Source organism: Diabrotica virgifera, chromosome 6 (assembly GCF_917563875.1).
Source record: "Diabrotica virgifera virgifera chromosome 6, PGI_DIABVI_V3a".
Lineage (NCBI taxonomy): Eukaryota > Metazoa > Arthropoda > Insecta > Coleoptera > Chrysomelidae > Diabrotica > Diabrotica virgifera.
The window spans coordinates 7,683,248-7,701,005 of record NC_065448.1 but is presented as its reverse complement, the minus strand read 5'-3'; the positions used below and the strand labels follow the sequence as shown (position 1 = coordinate 7,701,005).

At 32.7% G+C, this 17,758-nt stretch overlaps 2 protein-coding genes across 3 annotated transcripts in view; both read right to left on the bottom strand.

The window, feature by feature from the left end:
* Nucleotides 1–1,269, bottom strand: part of LOC114349462 (uncharacterized) — an 87,684-nt gene extending 86,415 nt beyond the window's left edge. Inside the window, exons 1-2 of the mRNA XM_050654263.1 lie at nucleotides 1,048–1,269; nucleotides 653–852 (exon numbers count right to left, since the gene is read on the bottom strand). Of these exons, the coding sequence (XP_050510220.1) occupies nucleotides 653–852; nucleotides 1,048–1,076 (229 nt within the window). The 5' untranslated portion in view covers nucleotides 1,077–1,269. The remainder of the gene's footprint in view (nucleotides 1–652; nucleotides 853–1,047) is intronic.
* A 7,961-nt stretch (nucleotides 1,270–9,230) lies between these two features.
* Nucleotides 9,231–17,758, bottom strand: part of LOC114349461 (BTB/POZ domain-containing protein 9) — a 45,402-nt gene continuing 36,874 nt past the window's right edge. For both annotated transcript variants that reach the window (XM_028299840.2, XM_028299841.2), the window contains exon 9: nucleotides 9,231–17,343. In XM_028299840.2, coding sequence (XP_028155641.1) covers nucleotides 17,167–17,343 — 177 coding nt within the window. In that variant the 3' untranslated portion in view covers nucleotides 9,231–17,166. The remainder of the gene's footprint in view (nucleotides 17,344–17,758) is intronic.

Sequence of the window (17,758 nt, the reverse complement as noted above, 5' to 3'; positions counted from 1 at the left end):
TTTTTACTCCAGAATGTGTGGTATAATTTATGACCAATCTTTTCGGGACACCCCGTATATTTAATTATAATCAATTCAGGAATTTTTTTGTAATATGGCAACACTGTTAACTTACCTCTTTGACGTAGATAATGACGTGTATGTGATTTCTAAACAGTTGGCTACGCTGTAACGACGTAAAAATGTCATTTGATGGCATAGAAATGTCATTGATGACGTATGACTGATTTAAAAGGAAATAAAGTATAAACAAATTCTTCAAAACGTTATCCTAGCAAAAAATAAAACTGTACTGTTATATTACACCTTGGAATTGGAATACGATATAGCAGTATCAGATAACGGTAGGTATGATAGGTATTCGTTTCTGTATATCAGACAAGTTTTACCATACATGAATAAATGATGACTAAATGCCACCTTGCTAAAACTAAATAATAATAACTATGTATGTATGTAAATTACACAAAAATTCAACAGTACATAGTTCATTTATACCATAAAAATGCCTATTTCTTCCGTATCTTCAATATTTGTACTACACCGAAAATAAATATATTGCATTCTTGTTTATTTATTGGCCAATGCTGTCACAACTAGTACCAAAATAAACAAAGTTATATAATAATAATATCGCAAAATTTCTACTTACCAACACTGGGAAGGTTTTGTGCTGAACTGGGAATGGGATAGACCCAGCCTACCCCTGTATATCTCTCCAAATCTTCAGCAATACAACTGGGATATGAAAAATTTCCGTCTTTTTTGACGATATAGGTCAGGTTTATGCCGGTAACACAAAGAAAAGGGTAAAACACCAACAAAAGAGCAAGGTACAACATTTTGGACCTCCTAAAATGTTTTAATTGTTCATATTATATTAGTAATTAGTAAAATACATGGGCGAGGATATTCTATTCCCACATAATTCTCACGCTTAATTCAAATCTAGAAACATTCTTATCTGATTGAAAATGTTTACAAAGCAGTTGCAGCGTGAAATTACAGAGAGTGGGGGATTTTTTAATTATAAAGTTCAATACATACTTGTGTTGGATTAATTTGTTATAACTCATTGTATTTGCGGGACATCGTGTTAATGCACGGCTTTTGCGCTTGTTGTAATTGAAACACTTCTCGCCGTGTATAAATAGAAAAGTCCTTGAGTTTTATATGATGTAGCTTTCCATTTTTGCCATTGGTTAAATTAACATTATAACCATTTCGTTTATTTACACTTTCAGGTGCTTGTAAATAGACAACCGGTAAAGCACTACTGCAAAAAGAATTGTGGAAAACAGGTGGTTCATACGGTGGAAATCTCGCGTGTAGAGGTAGACGATCAGTTATTGAGAGTAACTGTTACTAGTGTAACAGTGGTTTATCCCACAATCTGTTGATCTACAGAGATCTATTAAATCACAAGGGGGTCGAACCATGGTCGAACTCCCTATGAAGTAGGTATATGATGAAATTCAAGCCAGCTAGAGACGCTATCTTCCAGAGGAAAAAATAAGGGGGCAAGATTTTGAAAATTACACTTGACTGTCGTACTTATAAAATTTTAAAAGATCTCGTTTATGTTAGTTTTATTTATGATTTTTATCATGGAATAATGAAGTTTGAGACTTCCTTTATCAACTTAAAACTTATAGCAAGCAACATGATAAGAATGGGAGAGGATATGCTACCAAAAAGAGAACTGAATGCTAGAATGCAGGGAAAGAGTAAACACAATAAACAGCGACGCACAAGCCCTATTAGAGTCAGTGTATGGAGAAGAGCAGCCACAGACAAGCAAGGGTGGAGGCAAAAAAATAAAGGAGGCCAAGGCTCAATTTGGGCTGTAGTGCCGTAGAAGAAGAAGAAGCAAGACGATGGTTTTATGCCCAAAACAACTACAAAAAAGATACCTATCCCGCGGGTTTAATGTTACACTTTTTAGTAAATACATTTTAAGAAAAAAGAGAAAAATTGTTGATTGTTGAATTTGGATATTTATTATTTATATTATACATTACAGTAATGTAAGTAAATACATTAACAAAATAATTTACGTTTTTTAGACAAAGTTCAAGAATTACTGAATAAGTTAATTTAGTTAATGTTGTTCTGAAGCTATTTCCTTGTGGCATTTTTATAATAAACTATTTTTAATGGGAAATAAACCACAATTTTACCAAAAAAATGATTTTATTAACGTTTCGAAGCCCAAATCGGGTTTCGTTGTCAAAATACAAAATACTACTAAAATAAACAAAAATGTTGTTGCTAAGTAAAAAAAATCTTCTAATAATTTATTTAATCTGACTCATTTATATTGGCAATTCAGACGTATTTTATACATTTTAAAGTAGAAGACTTTAAAATGATATCGCCAATATTTATGAGTTGCGTTCCTGGGACGACTTTCCTCTTGGTCTTCTTCATTTCCATTCTGTTCCGCTCCATCATCATCATCATCCAGCTTCTCATAAATCCTATTTTTGCTTCTTCCTATTCTTCTTAAGGTGTCGTCTTCGGAGATAGGCGACCATCATGATTACTTGAACTCTGTTCACTGCTGCCATAAAAAACTGGATAGACGAGCACACTCTGAGATTACGCAGCTTTCATATAAACTTTTTGGACTATTCTCTGCAATTCTTCAATATTCTTCGCCCACGGCATCATCAGAATTCCTCAATTTATTAATAGGGATACCATTTACTACAACGTCAGCAGTTTCGTTGTCCAGTACCTCTTGCATGATAATTTCCGAGTACAAGCTAAATTGTAGTAGAGATAGAACCTTGTCGTACCTCTCTTTTAATTTTTATGTTTTCCGATTGCGTGTTATCTATTTTTACGTGCACCGTTTGGATATTATAAGTTTTCTATTATTCTTATATTTCGCTTGTCTATTTGCTGTTCTTTTAAAATTGTCATGAGTTGGTCGTGCCTTTCTCTGTCAAACGCTTTGTTACAATCTATAAAGCACGCATACACACATCTTTATTTACGCTCTCCGTTTATAAAATAGTTTAGCTCTCCGTGCATGACAAGCATTATTCGTTAACAATATCGCTGTAATAATATTTGCTAGACAGGTAAATTGTCATTGTATACCGGGTGTACCAATCAAACTCTGTTTATTTTCTCAAAGTTTACCACACCCTGTGGAATATTCTAGCATTTATAAAATATTGAAATGAAATCCCAACTATAGTCTCAGGTTTTCAACATTCTGTTTTTTGATTCATTCACTTATGTTGGATAATAAAAAAGTTAGCTACTTTAACAACTAGTCATGTTCTTCATCAATACAGGGACAGGGTGTTTCTAAATAAATGCGACAAACTTTAAGGGGTAATTCTGCATGAAAAAATAATGACCATTTGCTTTATAAACATACGTTTCCGAGATACGGGATGTTGAATTTTTTTCTTACAAACTGACGATCTATTTATTGCTCTAAAACCGGTTGAGGTATGCAAATACAATTTAGTAGGTTATTGCGCATTTTTTGACATACAATTAAGAATTCTATATTCACCATTGGCGTGCATACGGGTCATATTACCCTTATGCACGCCAATGATGAATATACAATTCTTAATTGTATGCGAAAAAATGCGCAATAACTACCTCTTAAAACCTACCAAATTTCATTTGTATATCTCAACCGGTCTTAGAGCAATAAATAAATCGTCAGTTTGTAAGAAAAAAATGCAACATCCCGTATCTCGGAAACGAAGCATTTGCGGACATATGTTTATAAAGCGAGGAAGTATGAAAGAAACTATGATTCTTTCAACATGCATAAGAAGGTAAAAGAATTAGCAAAGTGTGGAAATATAAGTAGTCGTGCGATAGCTGATTCAAATGGAAATCTATTGTTTGACACCAAACAAAAACTGCACCGATGGAGGAAATACATTGAGGATCTTTTTCAGGATGATCGACCAATACAACATAACATAACGGACGCGAATAGTGGACCACCTATAACTAAAAGCGAAGTGGAAGATGCTATACGCTTATCAAAATCAAAGAAGGCCATGGGACCTGATGAAATACCCACAGAGGTTCTAAAACTACTAGGAGATTGCGGAAGTAAAGTATTGGTTGACTTGTTTATTGCTATATATAATCATGGTCACTTACCACATGATTGGCTGAAATCTACTTTTATACCAATTCCCAAAAAAGCGAAGGCAAAAGAATGTCATGATCATCGAACCATTAGCCTAATGAGCCACGTACTTAAGGTCTTTCTGCGTGTGATTCATGCGAGAATATATAAAAGAATCGAAGAACATTTGGGCGAAACTCAATTTGGCTTTAGAAATGGACTAGGTACACGAGAGGCCCTGTTTGGGTTGCAGGTATTAGTACAAAGGAGTAGAGATGTAAATGCTGATGTGTACCTATGTTTTCTTGATTTCGAAAAAGCATTTGACAAAGTATCACATACTAAGATGTTAGATGTTCTAAGGTCAACTAATATTGACGATAAAGATCTAAAAATCATTGCTAACTTGACTGGAATCAAAAAGCCACAGTTAGAGTAGACGGTGATCACACAGAAGAGATTCAAATTCAACGTGGAGTAAGACAGGGATGTATTCTTTCACCATTAATTTTTAACATTTATTCAGAAAATATGTTTGAAGAGGCACTCAGTACTACACAAGGTGGAGTTGTGATAAAAGGGAAACTGATAAATAATCTCCGATATGCAGACGACACTGTACTGATTGCCAGTAGTGATACCGAATTACAATATCTATTGGATTATGTGGTAGCACAGTGCAGTAATTATGGCCTCCACCTTAACATCAAAAAAACAAAATATATGGTCGTCAGTAAGGATAATGTCATCGATGCTGGAATTCGCGTTAATGATGTACAACTTAAGAGAGTTGAAGCTATAACATACTTGGGAAGCAGAATCACTGATAATTGGGATCCATCCAGCGAAATACGTTGCAGAATTGCTCAAGCCAAATCAGCATTTTTCCGTTACAAGAAAATTCTATGCGGTCATGACATAAATTTGAGTCTTAGGACAAGAATTTTAAAGTGTTACGTGTTTTCCGTTCTTCTCTACGGAGTTGAATCATAGACCTTAACAGGGAGAATGCTTAAGATGGTTGAATCCTTTGAATTATGGTGCTATCGAAGAATGCTGAGAGTAAGCTGGATGGACAGGGTGCGTAATGATATTATTCTGAGCAGGATGAAGAAAGGCAGAGAACTGGTAAAAATGATAAAGTCTAGAAAACTCGAGTATTTTGCGCATGTTTGTAGACATCCTGAAAAATATAGCATTCTACATCTAATTATGCAGGGTAAAATATTAGGCAGAAGAAGTCAAGGAAGAAGAATAACATCTTGGTTAAGAAATTTGAGGCAATAGTTTGGTCACACTTCGGAATCGCTCTTCAGATCTGCTGCGAATAAAGTTATGATAGCCAACATGATCGCTAACGTTCGATAAACGGACATAGCACCCGAAGAAGAAGAAGAAGTTTATAAAGCAAACGGTCATTATTTTTTCATACAGAGTTACTCCTTAAAGTTTGTCGCACTTATTTAGAAACACCTTGTATTGATGAAGAACGTTGCTAGTCGTTAAAGTAACTAACTTTTTTTATTATCCAACATAAGCGAATGAATCAAAAATCATAATGTTAAGAAAACCTAAGGCCTAAAGCTATAGTTGAGTTTTAATTTCAATATTTTATATACGCCAGAATATTCCACAAGGTGTTCCAAACTTTGAGGAAAAAACACACTATTGTTACACCCGGTATACAATGACACTTACCTGTTTAGCAACAATATTATTACACTGATATTCTTGAATAATAAAGCTATAACATATTTAAAAAAATCACTAAAATCGGACAACAGGTTTAGGATATACAAGACATCAAAAATGTCCCATTTTTAAGGTGGTGCGTTAATTTTGAAGCTTAGTGTATATTGGTATGTACTGTAGAGACTGAAGAGCCTATTAGGGTACCATTTATTTGTCTAAAGAATTGATTTTGGAAGATAAGTGTTGTACATGCAATGTTTAATGAGAGATAGGGGGTGATATAGTTTTTCATGCAAACTGACGATTTATTTATTGCTCTAAAACCGGTTGAGATATGCAAATGAAATTTGGTAGGTTTTAAGAGATAGTTATTGCGCATTTTTTGACATACAGTTAAGAATATTATATTCACCGCTGGCGTGCATACGGGTAATAAGACCCATATTGCCCGTATAGGAGAAGAGGAGACGAGTAGGTCTCAAACAAATGTCGTGGCTGCGAAAAGAACTGGACAAGCATAAATAACACTGGCGAATTTTTCATACCGCAAAAGACAGACGTCTGGACAAGATAATTCGTGAACGCACTAATATGAAGAAGATGGTGTAAGTCTCATGAATTTTGGATCTTCTTAGGGGGGAAACTTCCCCTATTTTTACCTCCCCGTGTCGATCCGCCACTGGTAGGATGGTGGAACTTTAAAACAAAAATCAGGTTCATATGCTGTTATATATTCTCTACAGATCTGCACGGAGTAGAGAAATGGACTCTTACAGAGTTACTATTGAAAACATTAGAAGACTTTGAGATATGTCCGAATAAAAAATGAAGTATTTTTACACTGAATGAACAACCACATTCATAACATAATAAAGATACAAAATACAATAATTAAAACTGTAATATCTTGCGCATGTCATGTGATAAGACACGTGTATCTCTCATAATACAGGGTTCGTTACGTCTCTCCGCTCCCATCTCTACCACTAATTAACCTGTTGAGATGTAAATATTTTTGTGAAATTTTCAGCAGTTTTAATTAAAAAACAATTAACTTTGTTTGTAAACTAACTACTTCGTTTTTTAACATTTGGCAGTAAACAACAGTAAAATGTTGACCTCCTGCAGTTTTTGATAGCTGTAAAAATAAATAAAACTTGTTAATAAATGCCAATTATTTTTTATCTCTAGTTTTTATTAATGAAATTGATTATTTAAATACGAAACGAAATATGTATATTATAGTAGAATTTATCGTTTTTTATTTATGTGTTGTTTATTATCAAAATATGTGCAAGATATTAACCATAATTCTTTACTTTTTTAAGAAAACTGTGACTCCCACTTACCACGTGTGGGAGTATGTTGCCCTAGGGCCGTATCCATAGGAATTATATCCATCGTTTGGATTTTACCATGTTTACATTTATATGACTTTTAGTCTATTTTTGAAAGGTTTTAACCTTTGTATTTTTGGGTGGCTCACCATGTTCTTGTAACACTGATGATGCTCTTGTTACAGAGCAAAAACGTTTTGTTTTTATATTTGTAGCCCATCCAGGGGCTTTTTAAATTAGTACACCTTTTACAAAGAGGAATTTTTCATTAAATTTACTTGTAATTAATGGTATACGGCCAGCTACAGGAAATTCTTCCGTGTGGATAAGTATTATGCCTACCTCTGGTATTTCTATTCATAATAATATATTTTTTGTATTACCTACCTAAGTATAATTAAGATTTTATTGTTTATTTTTCAATTTTATCCGTATTTAAAGTAAACTGGTACCTACTTTTCTTCTCCTTGTCCATAGTACCGTATTTAAAGTAAACTGGTACCTACTTTCTTTCTTAACTTTGGCAAATTATTGTCCACAGCCTTTACCTAATCAGAATATGTAGTTGTTCGCTACTACATATTCCTGTCCAATCACGAATGTTTTTGAGCCATAACGTGTGCTTCCTTTTAATTCCTTTGCGTACAACACTGACCAAATGTAGCATTTGATTGTTCTTTCATATTCACCAAATATTCGCTTACAATCAAGCATGAAGACCAATAATACATCACCTTTTTTACTTGAAATATTATTTTCCTTTCAGCATGAAGGAGATTATGATCCCTGTATCTTGGACCTTTAAAGTATGCTTGCTTCTGTCTCCTGTGAAGCTAATTTTAGATATCTGTTTTCTAACCACACTAACCATTTCTAGTTCAGTATTTGTTGAATTCATGATACGTCAATTTATTATCATTGTGTTCTACAAAGTCGTCTGTGTATGTCACGAGCTGTATTTCTTCTCCTAGAATGTTACTATATAAGATGTTCCACAACAGCAATCCGAGAACAGAGCCCTGTGGCACACCTGCCGGTGTATGGAGATGTCGAACAAGAGAACTAAGAGCTGAATTAATATTCAGCTGAGCGGACTGCTCAGCAAGTCCAAGGTGTGAAATTCTATAAGCAAAGGATCTACCTGTTTTTGAAATGATCCCTTGTGTATATAATTTCACACCTCGAACATCTCGCTGAACTGAATATTAATGAGTGAGTCTCTTCTCTTTAGTTAAAGTTTCTTAATATATTAATTTTTTTCCAGCTTGCACAATGAAAATCATTCTCGTCATCTAGAAAGTAACGTCCAACCACCCACTTCTACATGTAACTGCTATTTCCATTACTCTTCCACTGCGTCTATAGCAGATTTCCCTTTCCTAAACCCATATGGGCGTTTAGATATTCCTCCTTTTTCAAGTCTATTTTTAATTAGTATTTCTAGGTTTTTCCCAATTTATTTAGTAGACCAAGGGCCGGTTGTTCGAACGCTAATCAACAATGATCATTATCAAATAATTAATTACTGTCAATGTCAACTTTGTTTGGGTTGTCAAAACATAATTAATTACAATTCTGAGATTATAATCAATTAATATAACAATAATAACATAATTAATAATAAATCTCATAATTGTAATTAATTATGTTTTCAGCAACCCAAACAAAGTTGACATTGACAGTTTTGGTGACAGTAATTAAATATTTAATAATGATCATTGTTGATTAGTGTTCGAACGCTAATCAAAAATGGAATCAACTGATGATTATCAAATATTTAACTACTGTCACCAATTGTCAATGTCAACTTTGTTTGGGTTGCTGAAAACATAATTGAACACAATTATTAGATTTATTAATCAATTATATTAATAATTGTTATGTTAATTAATAATCAATAATCATTCGTTCATATTCGTAACAGCTTTATTGCACCAAAAACTTGTACTCGAACAGAAGCTTCAACTAACACAGGTAAGCGCAGTTGCCACAATTCTCTCAATATATATTCTCTATGTCCAGCTGAACGATTGACGTACTGTATATTAAGTTAGGTTGGGATATTGCAACGATGGAAAAACACTAAATAAAATAAATGTATCTTTATTTAAAAAAGGGCCCGACAAATGAATATACTAACCACTAATTACATGAGGAAATTTGACTTCCGCTTTTTGCATTCGCATACGGACTCACAACAAATCACAAATTACAACGTATTTCTAAGGCATCCGAAGCCGAAACATCTTTCATAATAATAAAAATAAGCAAGAAAATACCACAGTAGAATGGATTAATCACGAATTTATAACATTTTTAGCAACCGATTAGTCGGGTTTTGATAATTTTTGTATGTGGATAGCTTCAAAAATATTTGAGACAACTTTTTAAATAATTATATCATGGTAATAAGCTTTTATAATTATTTTCTTGTGATCTTTCTATATTATGTTATATTTAACGGGAATAAACCGAGAAAACAACAATTTCTGAGATGAAAATCGTATTTCCAATTAAAATTGTGGATTATTCGCATTAAACATAATATATAACAAATATTATTTTTGTAGTTTTACGGTATGTAGCCGTTTAAGCATGATTTATATATCTTTGTCTTTTGTTTAAAGCTTGTGTTATGTTCGAATTAAAGCATTATATTTATATTCGAATGTGTTATATTCGAATTAAAGCATTATACTGACAGCTGTCACTAACAGCTACACATTTGATCAACCTGTCAAAACTGTCTATATTATGACAAATAACTGTTATTGTGCAGGTGTCATTTCTCTAACATCTGTCATGGCATTGACAGCTTGATTGAAATACAATAGGGAACTTGCATAAAATTTTAAATTCGAAAAAATTTTTATAAATCAGAACGGAACATAATTTAAAACATGTATCAAAGATAAAAAAGTTGTTTTTGTGTTCCGTTTGGCCCCTAAAGACGATTCTAAATTCAAATTATTGCAGCTAGCCCAAAATGCGTCGTGACGTCATATGGCTATATGTTTACATTTTACACCAACAAAGTAAACAAAATTGTATATAATTTTAAATTAGATAGACTAAGAGCCGCTATACGTGAAATTTCTTATTCATTTTAGGCACGACGGGACCCTATAACTTAAATAGAAGAACCTAAAAGAAAACGTTTGAGCACTGTGCCGTCACTTTTCAGTGGCACATGCGTTTACAGTGGCGCATCAAACTTTCCACTTATGGACGGGATACATAAATTAAAAAATACCCTCCCTCATTACCAGAATTTAATTTTTTTCATTTTTTAAAGATCTATGTGATTAAGACATAAGATTCATCGTAATTTTAACCCACCACCCCCTTCTCCCTGCCCCCACCATCAAAAACTTTATTTTTCGATTTTATTTTTTTTTGGTGGGATGCAATCAATTTTAAAATTTCAAAAAATTCACACGCATAGTTAAGGCTTTTATAAAACACGTCTATTTTTTATAGACCTATAGGTTGAGTGTACATAACCTCAAAAAATTTTTTTTTTGAAAAAATGTATATAACTTTTTTTTGGGGGTAGCTGCAGATCTAATTTTTTCTTAGTCTTGTGTATTTTATCAAACACTATATTTCTAATTTTTTTCAGATTTTTCTGTACCGCTGGTCACCTTCAAAAATCCAAAAAACTGTTTTTTAAGGGGGTTTTGGGGGGTTTGAACGTGTTTTTCTGATTTTTAAATATTCTAAAGGACTCAGTTACTTCAAGTTACGTATAACCTATAAAAACAAAATTGATCTGATATATTATGAAGTCTATAAAATAGGGAAAATCCCCCAAAACCCCCCAAAAACAATTTTTCGGATTTTTGAATGTGGGGAGCCTTACGGAAAAATCTGAAAAAATTTAAAAATATAGTGTTTGATAAAACACACAAGATTAAGAAAAAATTAGACCTGTAGCTATTCCTCAAAAAAAGTTATACGCTTTTTTGAAAAAAAAATCTTTTAATTTTTTGAGGTTATGTACACTCTATCTATGGGTGTATAAAAAATAGGCATGTTTTATAAAAGCCTCGGCTATGCGTGTGAATTTTTTGAAATTTTAAAATTGATTGCATCTTACCAAAAAAAAAAATAAAAACGAAAAATGAAGTTTTTGATGGTGGGGGGAAGGGGTGGTGGGTTAAAATCACGCTGAATCCTATGTGTTAATCATATAAAACTTAAAAAAATAAAAAAATTTAATTCTGTTAGTAAGGGAGGGTAACTTTTAATTTATTTATCCCGTCGATACGTGGAAAGTTTGATGCGCCACTGTCGACGCATGTGCCACTGAAAAGTGACGGCACAGTGTTCAAACGTTTTCTTTTAGGTTCTACTATTTAAATTATAGGGTCCCATCGTGCCTAAAATGATTAAGAAATTTCACCTATAGCGGCTCTTAGTCTAAGACATTATAAACGTCAGTAGAAAATACATTTGATCGTTTTAACTATTTTAAATCCATAGAAAACTTGTACTTTTAGAAAATGACACTAAACAAGACTTATGGTGTTTTCTTTTATTTTCCATAGTAAACCTTCTTTCATTTCTTTCAAAAACTGTATCAAACTCCAATCTCAACAAACTGGTATATATATTATAACAATGACATACGATAAATGTCATTAGAATATAAATATTTTTCCCTTATTCCGCGACGATGAGCTGGCCAAATACCCAAGTAGGTGGAGGCCAATAAAGTAAAGAAGAAGAAAAGAATACACCTAAATATAACCATAAATTAAAATATAACCGCAAAGTTAAACTATGTGACGTCACGGGTCGTTTGAACTATTTTAAAATAGAGAAGACTTTAAAAAAAAGACTAAGTTTTCACTCTAATGGCACATAACATATCCCACCAGAATGAAAACAATGGGAACCTTCTCTGTTTCGTTCGTTGCAATTCGGGACTGCACGCTGGGGTTTGTTTTGGTTGGATCAGGGAGAGCAGCATATGTGCCTCCTGATGAGAGACTAATGAGTTTCGAAACCGGTAGAGGTGCTTGCAGCACTCTCTGATTGGACTGGAATATGGTTCGGCTGTATTTTCGTTTTGCAACGAAATTGAAAATGGTTATTCATTTTAGAAGACTTTAAATTTGTACTTCTAAGTTATTATGAGTTTTTGAAGCGTGAAATTTTGAAAATCTCATTTTTAAACAAAACTGAACAATATTATGTAATAAAAAAAATTCAAGTTCCCTATTGAAGCAATATATTATGGGAGATAATCGCATTTTGCAAGGTAGTAATTCCAAGCACAGTTAATATAAATAATATTTTTGCCTAACTATCCACAAATTCTGACGTTTTTTGAATATTAAAATAGATATTGGATCTTTAATCGTATATCACAGAAGGAATTTAAGAAGATCAAATCGAGTATTTAAACACTTAACAACATATACAAATAATATGGAAAATATTTTCCCGAATCTCTACAACTGTCAACAATAATTTCAATTTTTATTTAATTAATAGTATATTTTTAACAAATCACATTATTGGTATGTTTTTTAGAGCAGGGTAAGTATCGTTTAGACAGTCTGTTTTATGCGCCCAAAACGTGAAAGCAACTGGTACTTATGAAACCAATGAAATTATCATATCAGATAAAACATTATAACCCATGGAATGGTACATAAATCTATTGGCTCCGTGCGTCTCCCCTCTACTTACAGTCACGTGACACGCTGTCAGATTTTGTAAGGACGTTTTAACATTGAGCCTTATGGGATTATTTTGTTAAACTTGAATATTTTATTTTGTAGTGATAATAACCGAATACAATTGTTAGAATTCATTAGTTATTAATTTATACTGTAATTTATAGTGCAACAAAAATATTTTCTTTTTCGTTAATAAAGATTTATTGACATAAACTTCGATAGTGAGGTTATGTATACAAAATCAAACTGATAATCAATATTGGAAAGTGAAGAATTTATATCAGATTAAGTGCGTTTTTATTTTATGTTTATATTAATACATAATATCACTAGCGTGACACGGCATTTTTTTTAAATGTCTCATTTAAACATACACAAAGCGTCCTTATAAAATTTCAAAAAACCGCCACCATGAGCAGGTCGGTCGATTTTGCTTTGACACTTTGTTAACGCTCGGAGCGAATAGTACAGGACAGCATGGACCTCAATTTCTCATCCTCCTTCCTGGTTCAATTTCCTGGCCAGGTTAAGTGGATGGAATGAGAACCTGCACTGATCCGTCGGAGCAGGTTTACCTGCTTCACAGATGGGTCCAGAGTGAATTTGAGTCTAGCAAGTCTCTCGGCTCCCATGCATCAGTCTTTCAGGCCCAGATCTTTGCGATCCTGGTATGTGCTCAGGAGATAATAGATAGGGCTTGCTCAGGCAGGACCATCTCTATCTGCTCTAAGGCTTTGGAAGTTATAACCATAACCATGGTACATAAATGGGTTATAAGTTTAAAAATGGCAGTATGTACTGTAGTAATCGTACAATCGAAAGACTTCCATTTGTTTTTTTTACAAAATAATGCTTACTTTAAAAAATACCTCAAAATTATATATATAAAAAAACGTATTTCCACGTACAATATACAACTTAATGACTTTAATTTGTTAAAAATATATCTAAGATACTACAAAAATCGTAAGTCACAAAAGAAGCACCATATAAACATTTCCTAACAAAACCTAATATCATGTGAAAGCCCATCATGCACTTTTATTTCAAATTTGTTGTTTATTTTACAGATTTTTTTTAACTCTCGATTTTCGTTAGACTAAGGGCCGGTTGTTCGAACGCTAATCAAGAAGTTGATTATAATCAATCAGTTTATTGTAATCAATTTTCTTGATGGGAATCAAATCAAGACATCAAAAATACATGTAAAACACTAATCATTCATTGATTGTAGGTAAATTATTAAAAATTGCTTATTGTTATTATTGATTTGTAAGTAAAAACAAGAAATTAACATCAGAAAGAGTTTAATTATGGTCTATTTTAAATTAAAACCAAAATAATAAAATAAGTCAGTCAACATAACCTCAAAATGTGACATCTGTCAGAAGTAGGCTTAATCAAATAGAATTGTAATTAAATATTTGATAATGATCAGTGGATTCCATTTTTGATTAGCCCTTAGTGCCGGTTGTTCGAACGCTAATCAAAAATGGAATCAACTGATCATTATCAATTATTTAATTACTGTCACCAACTGTCAATGTCAACTTTGTTTGGGTTGCTGAAAACATAATTGATTACAATTATGAGATTTATTAATCAATTATGTTAATAATTGTTATGTTAATTAATAATTAATTAATCAATCAATTATGTTATAATATCATAATGATAATTATTAACATAACTGATTACAATCAACTGAATGACGTAAGAAATGAGGGGTGTTGTTCTTTGATGGTTGTTAAGGGGACTTAATTATAATCAACTATATTCTTGAATTCTAGCTATATGCTATAGAACAATGGTTTTCAATGTTTTTGAGCCATGTACCACCAAAATTCTTATAATTATTTTTGGTACCACCTAACTGAAGTATCTATGGAGGTAGATAATCTGTTAACTACAAATATGCTGAATTTTGGCTGTGGTTTTGCGTTTTGTGTACCACCGCACCTAATGAAATGTACCACCAGTGGTACATGTACCACAGATTGAGAACCCCTGCTATAGAGGACTATATAATTCTTGATTAGCGTTCGAACAACCGGCCCTTAGAGTAGCTTTCGACACAGTAAAGAAAAATATGTTCAATATCAGATAAAGAATAAATTTGAAAAAAACTGTTTTAATGAAATTTTACTGTAAATTAATATCCACAGAACCGCAATAAAACCTTACGGGGGTAGGCGCAAAATCTTGGTCAAATCCAATTAAATGCATTCATTTTTTGAATCCTGAGAAAACAAATAGGTATTTTTTAAAAATTTAAACGCAGAATACAAGATTACATTATTACCGAGGGCCTAAAGTCTCTGAAAACTTCTATATGTTAATAAGTTACAGGGGTGAAAAAAAAAGAGAACATTTAGTGTGATTTTTAATTTTAAATATTTCATTCAAAAGAAACTATTTGTTTATTCTAAGGGACTTTCGGCCCTCGGTAATAATGTAATCTTTCATTCTGCGTTTAAATTTTTCAAAAAAAAAAATTATTAGTTTTCTCAGGATTCGAAAAAATTGATGCATTTAAATAGCATTGGACCAAGATTTTGCGCCTAACCCCCCTAAATGATTGGTATAAATGTGAAATTATTAAAAAGCAGTTGCTTAGGGGCTGATTATCTAAAATATCATAACTGCTGTATAAAAATGAGACGACTTCAGCACTTTGTTACCCAAATAATTTACGAATATTGTTGAAAAACTGTTTTACTATTTAAATTAATATCTTTAGAGTACAAACATAACCTCAAAATATTATTAATATTCATACTAAATATGAATTGTTTGACAAACTTTGCTGACAAATGCTTGAATATGATGACTGCTATACAAAAACGAACTTTAGGACCTTTATTCACAAAAATATAGGAATGAAGTTGAAATCATTATAGACGGAGAGGCAGCGCTGAAAAATCTCTTTGGATTTACTAAAGCTAAATGTTTCACAGTTGATTACTGTGATTGTGCAGAGAAACATACTGCGGTCGGTCAAACGAAACGTAGAACAGGGGTTACTGAGAGGGTATCAAAGTTGCTTTCCTACGAAGGTAATTAAATCCATTTACTAAGGCTGACAATCAGTACACACATTCTAAATTGAATATAAATAAAAGTTATTATGACAGGTCAGCTGTATGACGGGACAGAGCCGGTCGGTCGGCCCCAATGAATGTACAGGATTATTCACTATATTTTGGCCCCCTTGTAAACTGCTTTATTTACAGAATTAGAAAAAAAAATATAAAATACAAAAGTTATTCGATTTTTTAATTACGATTTTTTGACGTATATATCGTACTAGTGACGTCATCCATCTGGGTGTGATGACGTAATCGACTATTTTTTTAAACGAGAATAGGGGTCGTGTGCTAGCTTATCTGAAAGGTTATTCAATTCTCTATATAGTACTATAAACATTAAGATCATTATTTATACAGGGTGTCCAAAAAAAATTTGAATTATTATTAAACAATTAATTTCATTAAAAAAATTTTTCTTGGGCACCCTGTATAATTAATCATGTTAATGTTTATATTACTGAATAGGGAATTGAATAACCTTTCAAATGAGCTAGCACTCGACCCCTATTCCCGTTTAAAAACATTCCAGTTTAAACAAGTCGATTACGTCATCACGCCCAAATGGATGACGTCACTAGTACGATATATGTCAAAAAATCATAATTTAAAAATCGAATAACTTTTGTATTTTACATTTTTTTCTTATTCTGTAAATAAAGCAGTTTACACGGGGGTCAAAATATAGTGAATAACCCTGTACATTCACTGGGGCCGACTGACCTTCTGTCCCATCATACAGCTGACCGACTATAATAACTTTTTTAATTCAGAATGTGTGTACTGATTTTCAGCCTTAGTAAATGGATTTAATTACCTTCGTAGGAAAGCAACTTTGATACCCTCTCAGTAACCCCTGTTCTACGTTTCGCTTGACCGACCGCAGTATGTTTCTCTACACAATCACAGTAATCAACTGTGAAAAATCTAGCTTTAGTAAATTCAAAGAGATTTTTCAGCGCTGCCTCTTGGACTATTGTCTTATTGGACTTGTTAACATGTTATTATTGGCGTGTAAGAAAAATTGCCTATATTTTACTCACCGAATGTGACTTATTGACTTTTGTACACGTAACTGTCTATAGGTTTTGATATCAATACCAAAATTCAAGAACGTACTCTTGCTGATGATTTTCAAGTCGAAAGTACAACCTAACAAGAAAATAACTAACGGCTCTCTCTACGCAGAGCCAAAATCCTACCCTCAATTTATACATATTTACTAATTACTTCTATTATTGTAAATTTTATTGCAATACGTTATCTACATCATCCGTAGGCATTTCTTCGGCTTCTGTAGCTGTTTCAGGCGCTTGAGCCCCAGCTTCTTGAACGCATGTGTCTTTCAATCTCTTTTGTTTCGGACTGGAAGCCGGTTCTACGTCCTCCATCGAAGGGCACTCGAAATGAACACAATGGAATACCTAAAATGATGTAACATAAGTCTAAAATTGCAAACGCCCATTTATACAAGTACAAGGAATAGGCATAAACAAACAATCATATTTTTTTCTATTAATGTACACTGCGCGTCATGAAAAAGAGGCCACCTAGAATTTTATAAGATTTTTTAACAACTTTATACAATTTATTCTATTTAGTGTAGGAAACAGAAGTTGAACCTCGCAAAATGGACACAAGTCCGGTTTTATTTTTTTCTGGTATATCAAAGGGTGCTTACCATTTTCTTAAAAAATTTCGCCCCGGAACCCCCCTTATCATCCCTTTAAAGGGGGTAATTTGTGGTTTTTGCGAAACGTAGCCCTTCCTGTACGTTTTGCAAAAAATGTACTTAATAGTAAAATGAAAAGAACTATATTTCCTACTATTTATTTCCCA